Source organism: Macaca fascicularis, chromosome 5 (genome assembly GCF_037993035.2).
Source record: "Macaca fascicularis isolate 582-1 chromosome 5, T2T-MFA8v1.1".
In the NCBI taxonomy this organism is placed as follows: Eukaryota; Metazoa; Chordata; class Mammalia; order Primates; family Cercopithecidae; genus Macaca; species Macaca fascicularis.
This window is the reverse complement of record NC_088379.1, coordinates 56,111,421-56,137,624: the sequence shown is the minus strand read 5'-3', so window position 1 is coordinate 56,137,624 and position 26,204 is coordinate 56,111,421. Positions and strand designations below refer to the sequence as shown.

The 26,204-nt window shown below is 34.4% G+C and overlaps 1 protein-coding gene across 18 annotated transcripts in view; it reads right to left on the bottom strand.

Annotated features, from left to right (window-relative positions):
• CNOT6L (CCR4-NOT transcription complex subunit 6 like) overlaps positions 1–26,204 on the bottom strand; it is a 103,736-nt gene that overhangs the window by 19,009 nt on the left and 58,523 nt on the right. For 10 of the 18 annotated variants that reach the window (XM_005554980.4, XM_074039839.1, XM_065545072.2 and 7 more), the window contains 4 exons: positions 23,583–23,672; positions 14,941–15,009; positions 11,424–11,581; positions 8,873–9,027 (listed from right to left, as the gene is read on the bottom strand). In XM_005554980.4, coding sequence (XP_005555037.1) covers positions 8,873–9,027; positions 11,424–11,581; positions 14,941–15,009; positions 23,583–23,672 — 472 coding nt within the window. Of the gene's footprint in view, positions 1–8,872; positions 9,052–11,423; positions 11,582–14,940; positions 15,010–23,582; positions 23,673–26,204 lie in introns of all 18 variants that reach the window. The other 8 variants (XM_065545074.1, XM_074039838.1, XM_065545076.2 and 5 more) reach the window with 1 other exon arrangement.

The window sequence follows — 26,204 nt, the reverse complement described above, 5'->3', positions numbered from 1 at the left end:
TCATAACAGATCCCCTCCCCACTTTCAAGCTTTGAAAACAGAAACTAGTTTCTGTTTCTTCAAAAATATTGACTTACTATGCCACAGGATGCTGTACTAAATGAAGCAATATTCCCTTCCCTGCTCCAATTCTGAATGTGTCAGATGGGCTGACAAGTGTAAAGGGTCAGTTTATGTGCCTATTTCTAACCCACAGTGCTTAAAGTGACTATAGTTTCTACCCTCTAAAGAGGTAATCTATAAGCTTAAATATGAAAGATGAAAGTTACTAAGGTGAGGAATGGGGTTAAGAGCATCCCAGGTAGAAGATGTGAAAGGTCCTGAGACAGCAAAAAGCTTTGCAAGTTCATGTGTTAGAAAAGAATGGAAGGGTATGAAATGATGCTGAAGAGGAGAGATAAAAGTTCTAAGCCAGGACATGATATCATTTGATTTACATTTTTTAAGATCACTTTAGCTGCTCAATTAAAGAACTGTTAACTAGGAGGCAGATTAGAAAGTTTGTAAGGTTATCTGAAAGAGAAATGATGGTGGCTTGAACAAAGGCAAGAGAAATCAAGAGGAGTGAGCAGATCCAAAATGTGTCCTATAGACAGGATTGACCATTGTCCATATCAGATCTCTTCAAACAATTTTAAGCTGTGAAATACCTTTTACAGTTTCTGGTGAGATTCCCACAGATAAAACAGATAAAAGCAGCATTATGTTAGAATAAATCAACCACTGAAAACAAGCAACCTATTTTGATGAATACAAAAATTTGAAATCAGAGGACAGAGATGATATAGTTTTACATTAGTCTCAGTGTCCAATTAATTTTTGTATTTTGTTTTGATTACAGAGTATTATTAAAAATCCTGATTCACACAGCTATAAATGGTAAATAACCGGCCCTATTACTCAGAAAAAAGAAGCAGGCATGAAGAAATTTGATTCAGAGGTCTGCATCAAAAATAAGTTAACTAAGCAGCACTTTATGAACATGTTAATGATTTCCAAAATGTTAAAACTTGTATTTGAAACATGTGAGTGAACATGTCATTGTCAAATTACGGTTCAATTATTCATATTTAATTTTTGAGATATCGTCTAAATATTCACAGAACTTCTATGGTATACTTACAGGAACCTAGGATTCTGTATAAAAGTCTTAAAATTCTGTTAATTGTAATATTTTTAGAACTGGAATAATTTTACTTCTACCAAAGCCAGGTCATTCTTTGCGGGGTGGGGGTAGGGGAACACAGGACTCTAATTAAAAGAACTATCTTAACTAAAATTTGCTTTCCTGTATTCTTCTCCCATTTTTTCCATTAAACCTAGATCTAGATCTTTTCTTTAAAAGAATATACATTAAATCTAATTTATCTTCCAAATGACACCACTTTAAATATCTGACAATAGATGTCAATGCTCTCCCACCCTCCATGTCTTCTCCGGAAAAGAAATGATCAGTTATTTATAAGATATGTGATGTTGTTCATCTGAACAATTTGTTTAAATTTGCTCAACAAATTTAAATTGAACTGACAACTAGGTCTGTCTTTTTGAAAAGTTCATTTGAACAACTCAAGTTTACCCAAAGGTGCAGTACCTATAACTGGGCATAAATGAACTACAGCCTTCTTCATTTTTTAACTGTATTTTTGTTAATAAAGACTAAAACTTCACTTTGGGGACAGCCATATTAATTATAAGCCAAACAGGAACTGATACATATCTGAAACATTTTGATCTTTTTGTTTTTAAAACAGGTCTTGTCAGTCCTGCATTTATAGGTATTTCAAAACAAAAACGTGGAAAAAATGATTACATTAAATATGTTTATTGTAGAGATATGAGAACGAAGAAAACTAAGTCACTTATAACTCAATACCTCCATTTAAAAGTTAATATACTTCCCCAGACTTTTCTCTACACACATACACACACACACATATTTTTACGCAATTAGAACAATACTATTCTATCAGGGACATTTCCTATAACATTTAACATTCTTCCAAATCAATTTTGATGACTGAATTATAGTCCACTATACAGATTCGCCATAATTTATTTAACCTGTATTGGACATTTAAGTTAACTTCTCACATATTTTAACTAATGCCATAATGAACATTGCTACATATATTTTTCTGCAGTCTCAGCTGATTCTTGTCCCTCCCTCTTTTTATTCCTTCCATTAATAATCTAAGAGCAGCAATCATTACCTCAGTTAAGTATGACTTCATGAACTTCCGCTCATTAGTTCACCTATTCGGATATTAAGTGCTCTGAAACTTCATCCTATTTAATTTTAAATTTTTTACAGATATATAAGATAGTTGTACAAATTTATGGGATATAATTCTATTTTTCTATTGGACGTAATTCTATTTTTCTAACAGATTAAATATCCCTGCCAGCTTTTGAACATTTAGAAATGTTATGAGCATGTATTCTCTTCTCTCAAAATAATTAAATTTCTCAATAGGACATTATAATAAAAATAACAATAAAAAAGCTACCATTATTGAGGATCTATCCAGTCTCAAGATTTGTGTTAAGCACCTCATATATGTTAGTCCTAAAATTTGCACATGGAGATATACTGCTCAGATTCCTCATCAGTCCTTCAGGGATTGCTTCAGTTGCAGAAAGCTGCCTACTCATGGTCACATACTTCTAGGAGCATCACCATCCAATTAGAAATCAAAAGCAAAAGGTCCAGGGATTTGGGCCCCTGGTGATTTAACTCTCACAGGCCATATAAGCTCTAAAGCTCCCTGCTGAGTCACCTGAGGCAGTCAGGCCTGCAACACTTCACTTTTCTCCGTATGTCCAATTCTGCTTCCTCCCCTTTCTTTCCACAAGTGTTGATTTCTAACAACCTCCTGAACACTGAACTATCTCCGAGTCTTCTTTCTGGAGAACCCAAATTGCAGTAGGAGGTATTACTACTGCCATTACAAAGATGAAGAAAACTGAGGCTGGGGCAAGTCTGTCTTTTTGAAAAGTTTGATAGTTCATCCATCCCCCAAATCCTAGAATTTCTCTACTCCAATATTTGTAACAGATTACCTTTGCCAGTTCTCTAACCACACTTCTGTAAGATCTTTAATACCATAAGATATAATTATCTTCATTTGAAAACCTAACTAGTTAGTGCAGTTTAGTGACTCTCCTGGCTTACCAATCTCACCTTCGTGGTTTGCCATTCTCCTTTTTACCTGGTCTTAGTGTTTCTAGTTTGAGGAAAATTCTTCTCAATAGAAATCATGAAAGCAAAACATAAACTGTATATAGCTGTTTTTTGTTGATCATCAATTACTGATTATACAGTCTGCAGTGGGTCCATTCCTTCCTTGTTATTTACAGTGCATAATATTAAAATATCCTCCTCATTGCCTTAGCACTTTCACCCAGCCTTTTCTTTTCCTTAAGTTTCTTGGTAATGATCATAGGTTCGTAAAACTTTTTTAAAAATACATGACTGATTTTTTTCATTTAAATAACAATTCTTTAAACATAAATCTTGAGCAACTGCTGGGTTATTAGACGCTTGCAACTACCCTTCCAACCTTCTTTCTCATTGGTATATACTGCCATACTTTTGACTTTTAAATCTTCTCAACCTTTTAAAGGTATCTTCTTTTTAGTGTCTTTGCTTTCAAAAGTCGAGAAAAGCAAAACTAGTCTTCCTAAACAGGATGCATCTGTCATTTTAATACTCCCATCCACTGACACTGAGAAACTTTAGCGCACACATTCGCACTCAAGTTTTATCACTACAGCTTCACCAAGGGTTGAAAAACCAAAGAGAGAGTTGAAAACTAGTTGAAGCAAATAAAGTTCCTTCTTTCTAGTAAATAAGGGTATTGATATGTTTCTTGAACTTTAAGACTTTCTCAGGTATTCTGCTTTTAAAAGAATGAGATTTCTAGCATTAGTGCTGATGGCTGTAATCGTCTACAATTTATCTTGTTTATTTGTTTATAATTGTAACAAATTTATAATATAGTAAGATATAATTACCCATATTCTATCCCTACTACCTTAACAATGCTACTTCTTACATTCCCTTCCCATACAAACCAAATGTACTCTACTCTGCATGTACTGTCTGTCTCACAGATTTCCACACAGGTAACATTTTGAAATATAGAGGTTTTCTGCCATTCTTTCTATTATTAGATGTTTCTTCTTAATTAGACATATTGGTTTACAGTTACTTTCCAGTCATTGTTCCAAGTCATACAGCCTTGGTAATACGGAAAATCTTAAATTTGTCTCTCTTGATACATTAGTTTACTACTCATACTCTGTGACTGGTACACAGATGCTAAAAGCATTACTCCTGGTGATATTTTATTCTAAGAATTCTTCTGTATATTCACATTTTTGGGAAAAAAAAACTAGACAAAAGGTCAAATGGAAAAAGAAAGAACATATACTAATTTAATAAAGACTACTACGACCAAAAAAATCTCCTTATATGATTTGAGAAGTATTATTAGGTTGGATGTTTCATGTGCAAAAAGAACACGTCCAGAGCAGTCCTTCAAATAAAGACATAACTCAATTTCTTACCAACTTGTAGTCTAAAAATAACTTTGTGGGCTGTGATGTAATTAATTAATGCTAGAGAGAGGACAGTGACTGCCAACTATAAGAAACTAAAGCAATCTATAGGATTTAAGTAACATTCCCTCCCTGAATTCAATTACAGGTAAAAAGGGACAATGTAATACACAGTCAAGACAATAGTATAATCACAAAAAGTTAACTCTGACCCCTTCTGGATCACATCCCAACACTGTTAAAACCAAACCAAATAGAAGTTCTTACTATAATCAGTATAAAATGCTATAAGATGTGTTCTTGGTCCCTTTAAGTAATCATGGGAGTGTCGGAAGGTAACTAACTGGAAAAGGTAAGCTGAGAGACTAGGTTAAATAAGGAAGTAGATAAACAACATCCTATATTTGTACAGCTTTTTTTTTTTTTTTTTTTTTTTTGAGATGGAGTCTTGCTCTGTCACTCAGGCTGGAGTGCAATGGCACGATCTTGGCTTACTGCAACCTCTGCCTCCCGGGTTCAAGCAATTCTCTGCTAATTTCTCTATTTTTCAGTTGCTTTTTCAGGAATGTTTCTAATACAAAGGGTAAGTCCACTGGATTCAATAGTAAATTATTCGCCTGGCGCAGTGGCTCACCCCTGTAATCCCAGCGCTTTGGGTGGCTGAAGTGGGTGGATAACCTGAGGTCAGGAGTTCGAGACCAGCCTGACCAACATGGAGAAACCCCGCCTCTACTAAAAATACAAAATTAGCCGGGCGTGGTGACGCATGCCTGTAATCCCAGCTACTCAGGAGGCTGAGGCAGGAGAATTGCTTGAACCCGGGAGGCAGACGTTGCAGTGAGCCAAGATCATGCCATTGCACTCCAGCCTGGGCAACAAGAGCGAAACTCCGTCTCAAAAAAAAAAAAAAGGTATTTACAACTCAGTTTCTACATATACATTATATACATATAAAAAACATATGCATATGTATGAATGTATTTTGTAAAATGCTTTGGAATGTAAATAATATTTGTTAAAAGACAAAGCAAAAGCTGAGATCTGGCATTTTATAACTCAAAGTTCTATTTTCTAGTATCTTTATGCATGTAACTCCCAAAAAATGTTCATAATGATGACCAAACAGGTGCTGCCAAATCCAGAAGTAGATTCTGAATCCCCCAAAACTAAACTAGAATAATATGATTTAAAGAATATTGTATTACATTCCAATTATCTGAATATTGGTAACTTGTGTCCTAGCCTTTACTAAACAATACTCTATCCTTTCATCATGATGGATTAGAGATTTTTATTATAGTATTTTGCTACAAATGGTAATTATGATAGTTTCCATTTATTGTTGTGTATTCTGTAACAGTTTTTCATGTATGATTAAACAGTCATCAATGAAGATGAGGAATTATCAGATAATCTGATTACAGAAGAGACTGAGAATAAGTAGTGTCGAACTACTCTCCCCGCAGTTATCCTTGTTAGTTTTGTAACCTCTACAAAAATGATCTTACAAGAATACACAAATGAAGAAACAGGTCCAGAAATGGTAAGTCTTTCAAAATTATATAGCTAAATAAATAGAAGAAGCACCTGACTTCAAAACTCAGTCTTTTTTTGCTCTATGTTGTATTTCCAATCTGAAGAAAGAATACAGGCAGGGTAGAATACTTTAAATTCCAAATAGTTGGCACTGAATAGATAGCTAATAAGACATGGATAAATATTTGGTACTGGGACAGAAGGTGGTTTTGTTCTACTATAGGAGGTATATAGTCCTGTCATTCCAGGAAAGATGTTAAAAAGAGGTACAATGCACTGATGTATCACACTCAAAGTCTTAATCTGTTGCCAGATCCATGTTACCATTCAGGAAAAAAGAGTTGAGGAAGGAAAGAAAAACAGGTGATGCATGCATCTAAGTATTTCCTGTGTGCTCATTACTTAACTAGTTCACAGCATTTTTAATAATTCAAGAACCGATTTGTAAATACCCAGATAACAGTTCTAATTGTTATTTCAAAGCCTTAACTACCTCTAGTAAATTGTTAAGGAATTTTAGATTTTTCCTCTCAAAACTGTGAGAATAACAAGAAAAACCTTCCATATTATCTTGAAAGAAACTATAGCAAATAGAAAAATAGCCTGATGTTAGATGTCTCAAGTTTACTGGTGCATTTTTTTTAAGTTACGGTGTTTCAAGGAAATTTGTGTATGAACATAGGTAACAAATACTGTCAAGCACGGTGGCTTACGCCTGTAATCCCAGCACTGTAGGAGGCTGAGGCAGGTGGATTGCTTGGGCCCAGCAGTTCAAGACCAGCCTAGGGCAACACAGCAAGACCCCATCGCTACAAAAAATACAAAAATTAGTCAGCCGTGGTGGCATGCACATGTAGTCTGAGCTACTCAGGGTGCTGAGGTGACAGAATCACCCGAGCTTGGGGAGGCTGAGGCTGCAGTGAGCCATGACTGCCACTGCACTCCAGCCTGGGTGACAAAGTAAGACCCTGAGACCCTGTCTAAAAAACAAAAACAAATGTCAAATTCAGGGCAATTTTTCTAAATGAGTTAATCTTATAAGAGATATTACTGATATCAAAAGCTCAAACAAGAAGCCTCAAGATTACAGTAGTTGTAAGTATGGACTATGAAATCAGACTACTGTGTAACTTGAGCAAGTTATTGAACTTGTTTGTACCTTGGTCTCCTCATCTATAAAAACAAGGAAATAGTTGTATAGCTGCCTGTAAGGGCTGCTTTAAAATTTGAACAAGACAATTAATATAAACAATTAGAAAAGGCCTGACAGATGGCAAACACTCTGAAGTATGGTCATATAACATATAACAAGATTTCAGTCTGCGAGGGACTACATGCCAACGGTAGTCCCATAAGACTATAATGGAGCTGAAAAATTCCTATTACCTAGTGATGCTGTAGCTGTCTTAACATCACAGCACATTACCTTTTTTATGTCTAGATATGTTTAGACTCAAATGTCATTGTTTTACAATTGTCTATTTACTACAGTAACATGCTGTACAGGTTTCTAGCCTGGGAACAACAGGCTATACCTTATAGCCTAGGTGTAAAGTAGGCTGTACCATCTAGGTTTGTGTAAGTACACTCTACGATGTTCCCACAACAAAAAAATCAGCTAATGATGCATTTCTCAGAATATATTCCCGTAGTTAAGATACGTAATAGAATTATTCTAAAATGCATAAAAAATTACCAAACCATTAGAAGAATTTAGTATATTCTGACCTCAAATACTACAAGGTTTTTTACTAATCATTAACCAAAATAAGAATATCTCTACTACAAATTCATGGAAAAGACAGGAAAGTAGGCATAGATAATGGGAAGTGAACCAAATATCTTTCAAATTCACTGAGTTTGTTTACTTAAAATAGCATGTCATGCTGATAATGTGCCTGAATCAATGAAAATAGATTGGCTTTGATAAAATAGATGTAAAACGGGGAAATACTGGAAAATAGCTGTAAGCATGTATATGCTTATCCTGTAAGTAGATGATTCCCTAACGTATCAAATCCAAATTATTAACCATGGGATTCAACCTCTATCAGATGTCACGTTTCATTTTCAATTGCCCTGACTCAGTCAACCCTTTTAACTCTCTACCTCCATACGCTCTGTGCCTGCCTCTCTTATCTATCCATGCATATCTCTATCTTATATATACACCATATGATATTGTAATTGTCTTACATGCCTAGCTTTCCCCACCGGATTTGAGCTTTCAGTGAGATTAGGAACTATGTCTTGACTATCTTTGTGTCTGTTGTGCCTAGCACAGGACTTATCACAAAGCAAATGTTCAGTACACATTTAGTGAATAAATGATTAAACAATTGTATGAAATGTTAATTGTAAAAGATAAAAGATTGGTAAAATGAATGATTCTCAAAAATCAACTATTAAAAAAATCACAGAAAAGAATCCCAGACCACTTAGGGCTAACCTTAAAAGGTACCACTTTCTTTTTTTTACAAAAAAACTAATATTTTACTTCACGAAAATATGTTCTGAAATATGAGACCATTTGAGTCTGTATCTCTTAAAATGTTTAGTGTTATTTGATAATAAAAGCATAAGAAGTAATACAATAAATATCCTTATTCCAAATATACAGCCTGAGAAATGAAACATTAACAACACTTTTAAGTTGTGTAATACTTTTTTCTAGCTTTCTGTTTATTTTACAGGGCCAAACTAAAGACAATTTTAAAGTGTAAGAATTTAAATAAATAAAAGTACACCATTGTGCTTTGTTTCCTTAACTTACTTTTCTGTTTTGAAGAATATTGCACAACCATCTACATGCTTTCTCTCCTGCTCAGACATGATTTTGGCACGTGACTTTGGAGAAAAAAATCCATCATATCCACGCTCCTTCAATGCTGGCAGAAAGAGAGTGAAGTATTGCTCTGTTTCCACTTCCTGAGATGAAAGAAAAGTTATCATCTATATGACAGAGGGAAAATGCTGATTAAGATATAAAAATGTTCAGCATTATAAGATGTAACTTAATAAAAATAATTCACATAGCAAATATTATCTTACTATCTTACCTGATTGCTAGCAGCTGCTACTTGACAATGGTAGCTTTTTAAACATGAAAGAACCAGAAAGGTGACATGATTTTCTCATGCTCACACAGATAGTAACAGGAGTAGGACTACATCCCAAGGTCTCTTGATGCCCAATTTACAGTTCATTCCATTATACTTTACTTCCTCAAGACTGGCAACTAAACAAAGCAAGTTGGGTATATGATAGATTCTGTGATAGGGAATAGTATATTTTATATATAAAAAGGTAATTTAAAAAATTGCTTATCCTTCTGAACTATGGTGGAAAGAAATGATACCCAAGAGTGAGAAACATAAAATCTATTCACAAAAAATTCTACTTTAAGAAATTTTTAAGTACCTAAAATCACAATCATCCAATGGCCTCTATTAATTTGATAATTATTAGCCTATTTTATTCTTTGACTCACAAAATATTTTAACAGGTCTTTCTAAATGAAAGAAATATGAAGATAATTTATGTATGCAGATGTTGCTAACAGCATGAGTTTACGACAGCAAAAACCCATAAACAACTAAATGTACAATGGTAGGGGAAAAGCTTAATCAATATACGTTCATATAATTAATTAGTTTTGAAGAATTTTAGTAACATGGAAAATCTATTAAGTACAATAAATAAGAAACAAAATGTATCTGTAAATATATTTTATTTAATGTGTAGAAGAAAAATACTCCAGAAGTTTTAACACAACAACTATCTTATGACATGAAATTAGGTATTTCCCTCCATCATGCTGTGCATTTTTTCAAAATTTCCAACTTCTCTAGAATGATCTCTTTTTAATACAGTATAGTATTATAGCATCACTTTTATAAGACAATTTTCTTGAATTATGATGTTTTATCCTTCAAACTGCTACATTTCAGAGGGTTTGAGGCTGTTATCACTACAAATACTAAACCAAGAGGTAGACAAGAAACTAAAATAGCCAATTTTGTTTACCTCCTCCTCTCCCCAATTCTCTGTTAGTCTCAGGGTTTAGAAGAAATTTTATTTTAATTTTAAAAGATTTTTATATTTTCCCAAGCAACATAAAAATAAATTATCAAGCTACTCTGTTATATAAAAAATTTTTAAATAATTTTCCCTCTCAGGCTATAATGAAAAGAATGTGTGAAATTATAACACACTTTTTTTTTCTTTTTGAGACAGAGTCTCGCTCTGCCGTCCAGACTGGAGTGCAGTGGTGTGATCTCTGCTCACTGCAACCTCTGCCTCCTGGGTTCAAGTGATTCTCATGCCTCAGCCTCCCAAGTAGTTGGGATTACAGGTGCACGCCACCTCGCCTGGCTAATTTTTGCATTTTTAGTAGATATGGGGTTTCACCACGTTGGCCAGGCTGGTCTCAAACTCCTGACCTCAAGTGATCCACCTGCATTGGCCTCCCAAAGTGCTGGGATTATAGGCGTGAGCCACCACGCCTGGCCTGTAACACATTTTTAAACACCTTTAAGAAATAGTAAGTTTTTGAGTTGATGAACATGTTAATTAGCCTCATTTGATCATTTTTAAAAAATATATGTATCAAAACATCACAGTGTACCCCATAAACATATACAATTATTTGTCAATTAAAAATTTTTAAACCTTTAAGCACTTAACATGTTTTGAAAGTTGCTAAGAAAAAAGTTACTAAAAAATATTCAAACATCTTTTTGGCTAATCATTAGCTAAATTTTGAAGCAATAAAACACATTTCATGAAAAGATTCTGCTTCTTCAGTAAAGTTCAATTAATAAAGTGCTATAAAACAGAAGAATCTAAATTCCAGAGATGGTTTATAAAGTAAAGTAAGGCAAATAACGCATGATTTATAGTATAATATTTTAAAATATGTCTGTTTAAGGAATAACTGTGGGCAAGCTTTTTTTTTTTTAAACAGACCCCAATATAAGTTAAATTTATATTCCTAAAACACTGGCAATCTTCTGTGGTTTTCTCTTTCAGCAATACCAATGATCATGAGGTGAATATTAACATGAATAATGGGTAAGATTATTTCCACTTAAGTGAATAGTAAATAAATGTAAGTAGATGGTTGTATTCAGTCAGCAAAATAGTTTCACTATGGAAATGTCTTAAATGCTTATTTAAATTGTCCATTTTTTTTAAGAGGAGGAGAGAAAACAATTCTTTTTGAGCTTTGGCTCTAAACACAGGATCTCTCCCAGTGGTCAGATCTTCTCTTATGTTTAAGTTCACCTTTTAAGTTAAAGACAGTTTAATTTCTATGGTGTTACCTGAAGACTAATGATATCTGCGTCACAGTTAACAATTTCTTCCATAATTCCCTTTTTCCTGTATTCCCAGTTTAATGCCCAGGATGGGCAATAGCCATATAGCTGCCGGGTAGCGTATTTATCACATAACACATTGTAACACATAACCGTGAATGATGCTAAGAAGTGGGAGAAAAAACAACAGACAAACGGGAGAAAATTAGGCAACTTTTTCTAAAGCAATATCATGTGTACACCTGCACAAGCACACAGCACACACACATACGCCACATATCATCATTGTAAAATGCCTAGGCAAGATTAAGATTGCTAATCTGCTAAAACATCACTGGAGTCCATCATACAAAATTTACTTTACTAAATCTAGTATTAGACTAACAGCTCATATTTGAGAGTTTTGAGGAAATTTAATAAAAATTTAAAATTTTAAATCTGCTAATTTTTTGCTTATAACGTGCTGAAGAAAGCTTCTTTAAATGAGTGGGACAAAATTAAACTGTAGTTGCATTTTAATTAAAGAGCTCTAATCTCATTACTTCTTATTAACAAAATATCTATAGTTAGCATTTTTTTTGGGCCTCCTACTGCTATCATTACTTTGAGGCAGAAGAGTATGGACTAACAAAATTTAGTTGTAAGAGAATCCTTTTTGTCAATCAAAGGTGCGTTTCTGAAATAAAATGCTCATTTTTAAATGTCCTTTAACTATAAAAAGACTGTGAGCAAACTAATAGGAGAAGATGGTTTGCATCCTTGCTACTGTGTGCATACTTGCTAAGTGTGCTGTGAAGACCAGCAGCATCAGTAATCAATCACCTGGGAATTTAGAAATACAGCATCTGTGGTCCCATAAACACCTCTTTTGGACAGGATGTGCAGTTCAACAAAATCCTCAGGTAATTCATATGCAATTGCATGTTAAAGTCTCAAAAGCCCTGATTTTTATCAGTAATTCTCCATCTTGGCTGCCTAGTAGAATCACTTTGTAGATCTTTAAAAGAAAAATGCTGAAGTAAGGATCTGACTCCAGACTAATTAAGTTGGAATATTAAGAGTCTAGCTATTCGTATTTTTAAAAAGCATCCCAGCATCCCAGGTGATTATAATGAACAGACATGGCTGAGAATCACTTATTTAAATAAGACATGAGGAATTCAAAGTGAAGTGACACTTGATTGAAGTTGGTTCTGTTTCAGATGATGGAAAAAGTATTAAGAGAAACTCAGTTCAGTCCCCTGAGGGTCTGACTGGTGACCATTTTGTATACTGGGAGCAAAATTTCAATTTGAGTTGACTTGTATTTTCTGAGTATTTATCTTGGAAATGACCCAGCATCATTTCCAAACCACTACACTGTGAAGTAAGCACCCTGAATTTACCTTACTATGCTTCTCAGGATTTGAAATGTCATTTGGAAGTAAGGTGAAAGAGGTAGACTGCCATTTGCTTCATTCAGTTTTTTCCTAAGACTTTGTAAAATGAGATTTCATTAAAAAGATCAGAGATTGCAATTTTTATAATATAGCCAAAACTCTTTATATCCCTGCCAGTGCCTGAGAATGAACCAGCAATTTTTAAAAAGAAGTAAAAACTACCTAAGTGTTATTATCACTCATCTCTCATACTCTGTTTCTATTTGGGACCTTTTTCATTATCTAGGCTTGATTCCCATATAGTTTATCATTATTATTATTATTATTTTAGCAATAAATCACCCTTAGCCACCACAGGGTATTATATACATCCCTCTATGCATCAGAAGTAAAATGCATTTTTAACAGTAACTTTTTTTTAGCACTCAGCTCCTACTCAGGGAAGCACCATACCTCAAAAGTCTACACTAGTTTTTCAATGAAGAAAACTCAAGAACAGATTACTTTGAGAATTCAGCAATTAATGAAAATTTGTTTCTATTGTTCCTTTTCTTAATGGAAATGTAGCTATGCAATATTAGAAAATCTTTTCTTCAAGATTATGTTCACTCATATTCAAAAGAATTAGAAAATGGTGTTTTTAACATCAGAAGGGAATAATTAATTATACACCAGGAAAGGCCAACTATAAAATAAATCTATCTAGCTTTAAGTTTTGTAGAAAACATTAGGTACTCCTTTCACTTAAACCACCAATATGCAACCTTATAGTAAAAATGTTATTCATAACATTGACACAGTGCCTCTTAAAACAAGCTGATATTGCAGCTCTAGAGTGTGGTGGTTTTAAAATTATTACCTCTGAAAGACACAAAAATGTACTGCATATTATAATATTTTGTAGTGTTATTAAAATGCAAATAGAACCATGAAGAGGCTATATATCCCACATTTCCAAATACTTAAAAACTTGTTCTGAATTCTCTTAACTTAAAAAAGCCCAAAACTCACCAACAAAGGCCTTTATATTGCTCAAAAAATATATAAAGTCTAATTGTGATTTACCCTTTAACAATTAATTATCTTGTTTTTTTGAGACAGGGTCTTGCTCTGTCTCCTAGGCTAGAGTGCGATGGCACAATCTTGGCTCACTGTATGTAAACTCAGCATCCCAGGTTCAAGCGATTCTCATGCCTCAGCCTCCTGAGAAACTGGGATTACAGGAGTGCGCTACCACGACCTGGCTAATTTTTGTGTTTTTAGTAGAGACAGGGTTTCACCATGTTGGCCAAACTAATCTTGAACTCCTGGCCTCAAGTGATCTGCCCGCCTTGGCCTCCCATTGTACTGGGATTACAGGCATGAGCCACAGTGCCCAGTCAAAATTTATTAATGTAGTACTATTCTGTAACTGGTTTAATCTTCATACTGAAACGCTTGCAATTTTCATTTAATTTTAAAATGAAATTAGATATCATGAAAATTATTACTTTTGTGATTAAAAAAAAAAAGACATTTGGAAAAACAGTAATTCATAACTTATTTTAAGTAGAATTCCCAAGCCTAAAATACCAAATATGAAGAAGAATTTATAAACGTCAAACCATTATTGGTCCCTGCAAAAAGATAAATGCTTATGTTTTCTACATTACTTCAGTTCTAGAAATGCTAGATTATATACCTATATTGCTCAAATACCATGTATTATTTCTACACCCCTGGGCTGGTATTATACTTTGTTGCCAATACAGTAAATATATGCCCAGTCTACGTTATTCTTTCATAAATGTTATCTACCTCTCAAGAAAGATCAAGTACTTCTCAGTAGTTTAAAATTTTTCACAAGAAAAACCACTGTTATTCATTTTTCTTACATCACCCAATACTCTCTGTGAAGATGCCATTTGGAAAGCTGTATTATAGAAATAATTTTAAAACCAAGGGCTGCATTACTGTGAAACATATAAGACACTTATTGACAAGTCTATCTTAATGTGGACTTTTTAAAAGTTTATTCATCAGTATTTTTAAACGCATCTACCCATGAGAGGTAAAAATGAAGTCTTATTTATTACAGATCATGAAGCCCAAATAACATTTTAAGTATTTCTGGGAAAAAAGGAAGAATGAGAAAAACTATTTACCTGATGGCAGAATTTGGTCTCGTTCTTTTAATGTAATCCATGGCCTCGGAGGAAGCTGCTCTGGATGAACTGGAAAAAAAATTTTTGTAAATATAGGTTAATTTCATGTGTTTCTGAATTCTGACGTGTTTATAATGTCAAAACCACCTCTGTTTTCCATTCTGCTGTAACGGCCTGCAAACTGGCTTAATCTAATGCTGAAATTTAATGAAGATTTAGTAGCCAAAGGAAATTTAAGAAAAGCTATGCAGAGAACACAGAACTAATACAAGAAAATAACATTAGGAAACTCATTAATGGCATTTTTACTTACATGGTATTTACGAAAAGTGCCTATTTAAAACCCTACGTAAAATCTTAGGTCTTTAATTATATATGTAAAGTGTATTGACTTAGCCTTGTGGGAAATCAAAGCCATCTGAAATTCCAACCCTGATGAATTAAAAGAGTCAAACATCTTTAAAATAGAAAAAAGTACCTATGAATGTATTAAAGTTAGTGAATTTTCTAGTGCGGCCTTCATTTCCTGATTATACTCTCTCTCTTTTATAATGTCAACACAAAACAAGAGATAAGGATAGAACTACATTATGCAGAAAAAAGGAAGGCACTTGTTAAACACTAATTGCTCAGATATGGTTATCAATACTATGGAACCAAATGCTACCTAACTACCAGATGAGTTAAGATTTAACTACCCCCTTTTCTTTTCCTTTCAAAATCTTTGAAATTACAGGACAACTTGATTCAAGTTTGCAGATTTGCCCATGGTAGTAATGGCTGAGAAATGTATTGCTTTAAAACAAAAAACTCTCCATCTTTATCTAGCCACTTTGGTCAAAACCAAAGTAGCCCAGATATTTAACACTGTCACTTTACTAACAGTTTTGGTGTTCTGAAAGTCTACCTATATAGTACTGTGTTTTAGCAGCCATACTCTTCACAGAGTAGAATGAACACCATTTCATATATTCCATATCTTCCCAGGAAAGAAAAGAAGGTTATAAGGTAATAGACAAATCATCCAGCTTGTTCAACATACTGAATCCCAGAAAACAATCTTCTGGCTATGTGAGTGCCATAGAATCACGGCAAGTGTCTCAAAAATGAAAAATCTAATATAGAAACAGAAAAAGTAAACAAAAAAATTTCTAGCTATTGGGATCCTTATCAGCAAAATCTACCTAAGTTGGCTTGCTTAAAAATTCAGAAATCCAGAAACTTCTAGAATAAAACAGGTAATATAATATCAACATTCTAGTGCTTCCAAATCTTAACTAGTGTATGACAATGTAGCAGTTTAAGTATAATGCACAGTAATCAGCAATATCCAAAGAGCCAAAAACATAATATGAGCGAATACTCTATCTCACTACTAACCAGGAAAATTAAAAAGATGAGATAGCATATTTGTTACCCAAGTTCATGCAAAATTTTTAAGTGCAATAACATCCAGGACTAGTGATGGCGACAAACAGCATGTACAGCTGGTAGGAATATAAATTAGTACAGCTATCTTGAGAATAAACTGGCATCTTTTAAAATTTAAAACATCCATGTCCCTATGACAGAGCAAAATTCTATGTCCTGGGATCAGCCCTATCTTCTTTAAGCAGCATTCAAAAAGATATCCATTACACCATTGTTTATATTAACAAAAGCAATAGTAAATGGCTAAATAATATCCATTTTAAGAAAGACTATGCTATAGTTTAAAAAGAAAAAAGATAAATATGTGTTCAAGTGGAAACATACCCATGGAATACTGTTGAGTAAAAAGAAGTAGGAAAAAAAAACAGAATAATAAAATGTGATATATTTTATTTAAAAATGTTTAAACCACACACTAAAAGTAATAGTATAAAATTTCTGCTGGTATAATTTTTGTATGTAAATGCTCAACAGAAAGTAAAAGGATATACACCCAACTTACAAGTGTGATTACCTGCATGGAAGGGACTGTGATTAAAAGTAATGATTAAAAGAAATTTTAATCATAACAGGAATTTTAACTTTTTTTACAAAAGGATAATATATTCATATGAGACAAGCATTTAAAATCAGTTTTTTTTTAAGATGAAACTACATGGCTAATGATATGACAAAACAAAGAAATAAAGAGTTATATGGGCTACTATCACATAAAATAAATAAATATATTGGTGACTCAATCTTCAACAGAGCTCAAGAGAGCCATCCTTCCTCCCCACACCTAACATTGAGTGGCAGCACTAGGCCTGATCTGCCGGCAGTGCAGGTGTCAGCTGAACCTGAAGAGACAACCAAATCTACATGCTAAACCTAAACAGGGTAACTGCCTGCTGAAATCAGAGATTTAAAAAGCATCAGAAGTCTCCTAACATAATATCCAAAATGTTCAGGGTACAAATAAAAATCACTGGTCACACCAAGAACCAGGAAAATCACAACTTAAGTGTTAAAAGACCAACAGACACCAACACTGAGCTCAATCGGATGTTGAAATTACCTGACATATTTTAGAAGAGCCATCATAAAACTGCTTGAACAAGTAATTACAAATATTCTTGAAAAGAATAGAAAAATTCAGCAAATACAGAGAAATTATTATTTTAAAAGTATCAAATAGATATAATCCAACTGAAAAATACAATAACCAAAATTTTAAAACTCATTGGAAAGGCACAATAACAGATGCCAAAAGATAAAAATCAGTGAACTTGAGAATGAATCAGGACAACTTAGTCTGAAAAACAAAAAGAAAACTGACTGAAACAAATGAACAGGGCCTGAAAAAACCTGTGGAACCATAATTTTTTAAAAATCTAGATTTGTATTACCAGAGTTACAGAAGGACAGGAGAAAGGATGTGAAGCTAAAAAAGTATTCTCAGAGAGAACAGGTGAAAATTTCCAAATTTATGTGAAATACTTACACCTAACAAATTTAAGAAGGTGAGCAAACTTCAAATATGAAGAGCCCAAAGAAATCCATGCCAAGACAGATCATAACTAAACTTCTGAAAACTAAAGAAAGAACCTTAAAAACATCATATAGAAATAGCGTATTACCTATAGGACACCAACTCAAATGACACTAGATTTCTTTTAAGAAACCATGAAAGCCTAAGGAAGTGGTACAATATTTTTCAAGGACTGAAAGAAAAGAACTGTCAACTGGAAATTCTGTATCCAGAAAAAGTATCCTTCAGAAATCAAGGGGAAATAAAGATGTTAACAGACGAAGGAAAACACTTCTGTTGCTAGCAGACCTGCCCTCAAAAAATAGCTAAATGGGGGCGGGATGCAGTGGCTTACACGTATAATCCCAGCACCTTGGAAGGCTGAGATGGGAGGATCACTTGAGGCCAGGAGTTCAAGACCAACTTGGCCAACACAGTGAGATACCATCTCTACAAAAATTTTAAAAAATTAGCTAGACACGGTGACATGGGCCTGTAGTCCATAGCTACTTGGGAGGCTGAGATAGAAGGATCACTTCAGCCCAGGAGTTGGAGGCTGCAGTGAGCTAAGGAAATTCTAAATATCAAGGAAAATAGAAATGGAACATCAAAAAAGGAAAGAACAAGGAATCAGTAAAGTAAATGTGCAGCAAGACAGAAAGTTGAATAACCATGAATATAAAACACATGAAAATATACCCTAAGTATATGTAATAGAAAAGCTGAAATAACTACAAGAAGACAGACAAACCTACCATTTTGACATGGATTTATTGGTAATGAACAAAACCAAAGTAATCATTGAGTACATCTAACACATTCAAACAATATAATTAACAAACAAACTAATATATAGGATACTGCATCTAATGAGAAGAGACATTATTTTCAAGTGTGTACTTAATTACAAAAATTAATCATCTGCAGAGGTAATAAATAACATATTGTTAAAATTTAAATTAATCAGGATATGTTCTCTAATCACCATGGAATTAAGCTAGGAACCTAAGACAAAGAAAACTAGAAGAACTCTGAAAATAAAGAAACAAGTTTCTAAATGACTCACAGGCCAAGGAAGAAATAAAGGCTATTAGAAAACATGCTGAACTGAATGATAATGAAAATAATACAAACTAAAGCTTGTGAGATACACCTAAAAGCCACTTTAGAGGAATATTTATACATAAATAAATATATAAAAATATTTGAGGAAAAAAAGACTGGAAATTAAGGCATGTGTACCTTAAGCTAGAAAAAGAATAGCAAATGAAACCAGAAGAAAGGAAGAGATAAATAAATTAATAATATTAAAAACATACAATAAAGAAGACCAATGAAGCTAAAAGTTGGTTCTTCTTTTCAAAGAAAATATTAATAAATGCCTGGGCAAGACTTTGCATAAACTAATATCCGAAATGCAAAAAAGACATCACTACACAACCTACGGATATTAAGACATCATAAAATATTCTGAACAACTTACGGCTCATAAATTTGAAGATTTAGATAAAATGGGCTAATTTCCAGAAAACACAACTTTCAGAAACTCATAGAAAGAGAAATGGAAATCAGAATAGTACTATAGTTATTAAAGAAATTAAATCAGTAATTTAAAACTTCCTACCAGAAAAAAAACACCCAGAAAGAGAGAAAAAAAAAAAAATCAACCTTAAACAAATTCTTCCAAACAACAGAAAATAAGGGAATACTTAAACAAATTTTCAAAGCCAATATAACTTCAATATCACAAGCTGACAAGGACATTGAAGGAAAAGAAGTACTGATCAATCTTAAGCATAAACACAGATGCAAAAAATCCTATATAGGCTGAGCATGCTGGCTCACACCTGTAATCCGAACACTTTGGGAAGCCAAGGCAGGTGGACTGCTCAAGGTCAGGAGTTCGACCAGCCTGGCCAACATGACGAAACCCTGTTTCTACTAAAAATATAAAAGTCAGCTAGGCGTGGTGGTGGCGTGCCTGTAATCCCAGCTACTCAGGAGGCTGAGGCAGGAGAAGCACTTGAACCTGGCAGGTGGAGGTTGCAGTGAGTTGAGATTGCGCCACTGCACTCCAGCCTGGGCGACAGAGCGTAACTCTGTCTCATAAAAATAAATAAATAAATAAATAAATAAATAAATAAACAAACACTAAATAAAATATTAGCAAACTGAATCTAAGGTGTAAAAGGATAATAATTTATCATAACCTTGTTGGCTTTATTCTAGGAATACCAAAGGTGGCATAACATACAAAAAAAAAACCCATCAATATAATTACCATATTAAAGAATAAAAATAATCTACTCATCTTAATAAAGAAAAGCATTTGATAAAATTCAAAATCTAGTCATATTTTTAAAAAAAAAAAACTTGCCTAGCAAATTAGGAATAGAAAAAAACTTCCTTCATCTGATGTTTATCTATATAAAAACTACAGTGAATATGATACTTAATCAAAAATTATGAAATTAGACAAGGATGCCCATTATCACCACTTTTAGCTAACTAGTGCAATAAGTGTAGGTTGGCAAGAAAATTAAAAGGATTAGAAATGGAGTAACACAACTCTCATTACTTGCAAATGACATAATTGTATACATTAAAATAAAAATGCATTAGCATTAAAAACTATTTAGCAAAGTGGCTGAATATGTTCTTTAGCAAGGCATTTAGTAACTGTTTAGGAAGATGATCAAATACCAAAAAATATACAAAACTCAATTGTATTCCATTAATCAGTAACAACCATTAAGATAGTAAGACATATCTTTAAAATGATTATTTTTAAGAGAATTAAGAAGTTAATATTTAGAATAAATGTAATACAGTATGGGCAAGCCCACTACACAGAAACCTAAAACTCAATATTGAGAGAAATTATGAAAAGCATAACAAATACAAGGATCCACTGTTGTAAACATATCAATTATTTCCAAAGCCATCTATATAGATTCAATATAATCCCAAATAAAATCTCTACATTTTGGAGAGGGGAGAGATTTTAAAACCTCATTCTAAAAATTTTAATTAAAATACAAGATAAAAGAACACAGAGGCCAGAACTAGCCAAGATTCTTCACAATAGGTCAAGGGGAAAGACTTACTCTACTGGATCACTCTACTGGATCTCAAGACTTTTTATAAAGCTGTCCATAATTAAACACTGTTACATTGCTATAAAGATGCATGGAAGAGAATAAAGAATCCAGAAACAGACCTACACATACCTTGACACCTGATTTATGACAAAGATGACATTAAAAAACAATAGTGAAAGGACAACCTAATCAATAAAAGGCTCAGAGTTAATATAAAATACATATGGAAAAGTCATAAAACCTAATTCTAAACATTAGAAGTAAAAAAACAAAAAAAAACAAAAACGGTTTCCAGATAATGTCATAGGAGAATATATTCATGATCCTGTGGTATGAAAAAATTCTTAAAAAGGATAAAAGCAGTACCGTTACAGAAAATATCAACAAATTGGACGGGAGTACATTAAAATTTTTCTGTATGTCAAAAAACAAATTAAGAGAATGAAAAAGTTAATAATAGCATGGGAGCAGATATTTGCAACATATTACCAACAAAAGGCTTACATCTAAAACATACAAGAACTCCTTACAAATGACACACACACAGCACACACATATGGCTGGATTGACTGGCTACATCTACAGAAAGAGATTTTTTTTTTTTTTTGAGACAGAGTCTCGCTCTGTCACCCAGGCTGGAGTGCAGTGGCGCGATCTCGGCTCACTGCAACCTTCACCTCCCAGGTTCAAGCGATTCTCCTGCCTCAGCCTCCCGATTGGCTGGGACTACGGGCACGTACCACCACACCCGGCTGCTTTTTTGTATTTTTAGTAGAGATGGGGTTTCACCGTGTAAGGCAGGATGGTCTCGATCTCCTGACCTTGTGATCCGCCCACCTTGGCCTCCCAAAGTGCTGGGATTACAGACGTGAGCCACCACGCCCGGCCAAGATATTTAATTTTAAAGTAAGTTAGAAACAGCATACGTATGCTATGTATACAGCTTAAATTGTCACATATTCCTAATTATTTACTAAGAAGGCTTCTATAATAAATTTGCTCATTTGTACTGATCAACTTTTAGTCTTTTTAGCCATAAACTTTTCAGATAATATTTAGTTTTACCATATTATAAACCTTACTTTATGTGAAGGAGTGGGGAAGAAAGGCGTCTTATGATGAAGAGAATTTTAAAAGAATATAGCGAACATATGATGGTGGCCACTATGCTGGAACTTACGATTTCTCTAGCTGTTTCAGAATTCTGTATTTTATAGAAAGACATCATGCTAAGAAAAATATTTGTATACAGTAGTATCTCCATACTTTTACCCATATTTTCAGAGCTTAAGCAAAAAAAAAAAAAAAAAAAACCAAAAAAAACACACAACAGTTTTAAATCAAATACCTAACAGTCTTCTTTTTTTGTTTTTAATATATATATATATATATATATTTTTTTTTTTTTTTTTTTTTTTTTTTTTTTTTTTTTTTGAGACGGAGTCTCGCTCTGTCGCCCAGGCTGGAGTGCAGTGGCTGGATCTCAGCTCACTGCAAGCTCCGCCTCCCGGGTTCACGCCATTCTCCGGCCTCAGCCTCCCGAGTAGCTGGGACTACAGGCGCCCGCCACCGCGCCCGGCTAGTTTTTTGTATTTTTTAGTAGAGACGGGGTTTCACCGTGTTAGCCAGGATGGTCTCGATCTCCTGACCTCGTGATCCGCCCGTCTCGGCCTCCCAAAGTGCTGGGATTACAGGCTTGAGCCACCGCGCCCAGCCTAATATATATATTTTTTGAGACAGAGTCTCACTCTGTCACCAAGGCTGGAGTGCAGTGGCGTGATCTCAGCTCACTGCAGCCTCTGCTTCCCCGGTTCAAGCGATTCTCCTGTCTCAGCCTCAGGCGTAGCTTGAGTTACAGGTACACACCACCACGCCTGGCTAATTTTTGTATTTTTAGTAGAGACATTTCACCATGGTTTCACCATGTTGGCCAGGTTGGTCTCCAACTCCTGACCTCAGGTGATCCGCCTTCCTTGGCCACACAAAGTGCTGGGATTACAGGTGTGAGCCACCATGTGCAGCGTGGTCTTCTTACAGAAGAAAATTTCCATTTGGAATACAACGACTTTAAATTGTATTTAAATAAATCTGGTGTTCTTAATTTAAAACCTGGTTGCAAAATTTCCACAAATGTGTGGTCAAACTAGTCATTTCATTCATTAAAAATGTGTAAAATGTGAGAGTTCCAAGTAATTTGCACCAAATTCAAACAACTAATAAACTGTGTATCTTTGTGATTAAGAGCAAGATAATCTTAGATTCACAGCTCTGGCACTGATTAGCTATGTATAAATAAATTAGTCTCTGAATCACAAAATTTACATCTCTAAACTGTGAGTTAAAGTTCCTATGTCCTAGGTTCTTAAACAAAATAATGCAACTAATCTAACATATTGCTTGGTAAACAGGAAACATTCAGTATACGAAAAGAAGAATGCTTCACTAAGAATGTTTCACTAACATAGGATACATAATGGAAGGAACTCCAAACCCACAAGCAATTATAAAAAACAGTCAGATGCTCTTGAGCAACATATGATATATTAGCTGGTTAATAATATCTGTAGAATTTATTTTACAGCTCTGTCACTAACAGTTACCTGCGAGATTGTCAAGCATGAAGTTCAGTAGCTTTCGGGTTCCATCTGGGTCCTGGTATAAGTTGAGAATATCCTGTGATAAAGGATTGCCTAAAGCAGAAGACAAAAATAAAACCTATAAAACATAACTGCAAGGCAAGACAGAAATGTATACTACAAAATAAAATACTAATTTCTTAAATTGAATTCTACTGTATTTAATCTATTATATACATTTTAAAAATACATGTGTAAATAAATATTCTCTTTAAAACAGTCATAAAGAAAAACTTCAAAATCTTTAAACTCTAAAATTTGGGCTTGTCCAAAACATATATACACATATACATAAAAGCATATATATTAATCTTAGTTCTGAAGTAATATCACAACCTGGCACCTTGAAGTAATCCTATAGGTTCTATGTTAATCTTCGAAAACCTGCATTTATCTTTTAAGACCACAGACAAACTCAAAGACAGCCCTATAGAAGAAAGAATGAGTGATATCTTAAAGAAGAAGGGGTCTTCTTAGAATATTTATATCACATATAGGAAAAACAAATATATTTCAAGTAAGAAGAAAATGTGTTACCAAGATATGTTAGTGACATGTGACAAGAAAACAATTTTGTTATAATAGTAATTAGGAACGTGTGAGTACCAAGAGTACAGATTTATCATATATCAAAGAACACACTATTGGTAACAGACTATAGTCCCTTAAGAAATAAAGGAGGTATTCATTAAGACAAGCAAGCAACAACAGTCTAGCATTCAAATTTGAATAAAAACCACAGAACTTCCAAAACTGAAGGTTCTGTTAAAAACAAATCAACGAAACCTTCAATGCAACACATACCCACCAGCACAGCTACAAATTTTTTTGAGACAGTCTCACTCTGTTGCCCAGGCTGGAGTGCACTGGCACAATCTGGGCTCACTGCAACCTCCAGCTTCCAGGTTCAAGGGATTCTCATGCCTCAGCCTCCCAGGCAGCTGGGGACTACAAGCGCCCACCATCATGCCACTAGTTTTTGTATTTTTAGTAGAGACAGGGTTTCATCATGTTGGCCAGGCTGCTCTTGAATTCCTGGCCTCAATTGATCCGCCCGCCTTGGCCTCCCAAAGAGCTGGGATTACAGGTATGAGCCACTGTGTCTGGCCTAAACAAATTTTTTTAATGACCAACCAAATGTTACAAAGAATGCAGAATACCTTGAACTCTTCTACTTCAATTCAATTACTGGTAAATGGTATGAATACTTTGGAAGTCTGGTTGGTAGTTCCTAACTGACTTGCAAGTGGGAAAAGGGAACTTCCTAGGGTGATGGAAATACTCCACATCTTGATTTAGGTGCTGGCTATTAAGGTGTATACCTTTGTCAAAATTAGTGAAGCTGGATTTTACATATGTGGATATTTTACTGAATGTAATTATAACTCCAAGTACTCTTGATGAATGAGTTAGGCAGTAGATTAGACACAGCTGAAAAGAAAATCAGTCATCAAGAAAAACAGATTCAAAGAACATTATCCAAAATGCATCACTAAGAGTCACAAAGATAGAAAACATAAGACAGTAAAAGATATGGAAGTTAGAATAAGATATGAAATTGGAGTTCTAGAAAGAAGAACAAGACTTAAGTTCTGATCCAACATATAAAGATTTTAAAAGCTGTCATTCCTGTCCTCACAATTGAGGTTATAGGACAAACTGCTGTCCCAAACACAAAAAAGCAAATACAGAGAATCACAACTTACTGGCAGCAGAAGCCCACAGCTAGAACTAGAACACTTTAAACTGTAACTGACAAATTACTGGAGGCTCCATGTAGATTAGCTTGAGAGTTAAAAACTCCAGCCTAGTCTTAGGGCATTCCCACCCTTTCCTAAATTGTACTTCCAGGAGTCTTACCAGGCTCTCACTATAAAGACTGGACAAAAATCTCCTCATTCTTCCAAAAGGGGACAGGAGAAAGTAATGTTCTCCTTAATAAGTACTATATTCAAAGGAAACTATTTTACCAGAATCTAAGTTTTCCCAAAGCTTAACAGACCAAGAGTAAGACAAATGCCCTCTCTAGCCTTTGACATCAAGTAGGAAAATAGTCAACTCTGGCTCACTAAAGCAGACCCAATTACAGGACTATAGGGCACTTCCTCTCCCTCCACACCTTCCCACTGCATCAACACCTGCAGCAAACAGTAAACAGTTAACTCCTAGCCAGAAAGAGAGATTACAGAGAGAAGTGAGAAAAGGCAGTATCTGAAGAGGAAAGGCTGCAAATTTTCAAAAACCAGTTTTTTAAATAAATGAACTGATACAGGATGCACAATATATACACAGAAGTTTATGAAAGGATTTCATTTAAAAATAGATTATCGTGCAAACTAGAAAATGACAAACAGAAGACTTTAAAACGAGATGGGCTGTGGCTGGGCGCGGTGGCGCACGCCTGTAATCCCAGCACTTTGGGAGGCTGAGGCGGGCGGATCATGAGGTCAGGAGATCGAAACCAACCTGGCTAACACAGTGAAACCCCATATCTACTAAAAACACAAAAAATTAGCCGGGCATGGTGGCAGGCGCCTGTAGTCCCAGCTACTCAGGAGGCTGAGGCAGGAGAGTGGTATGAACCCA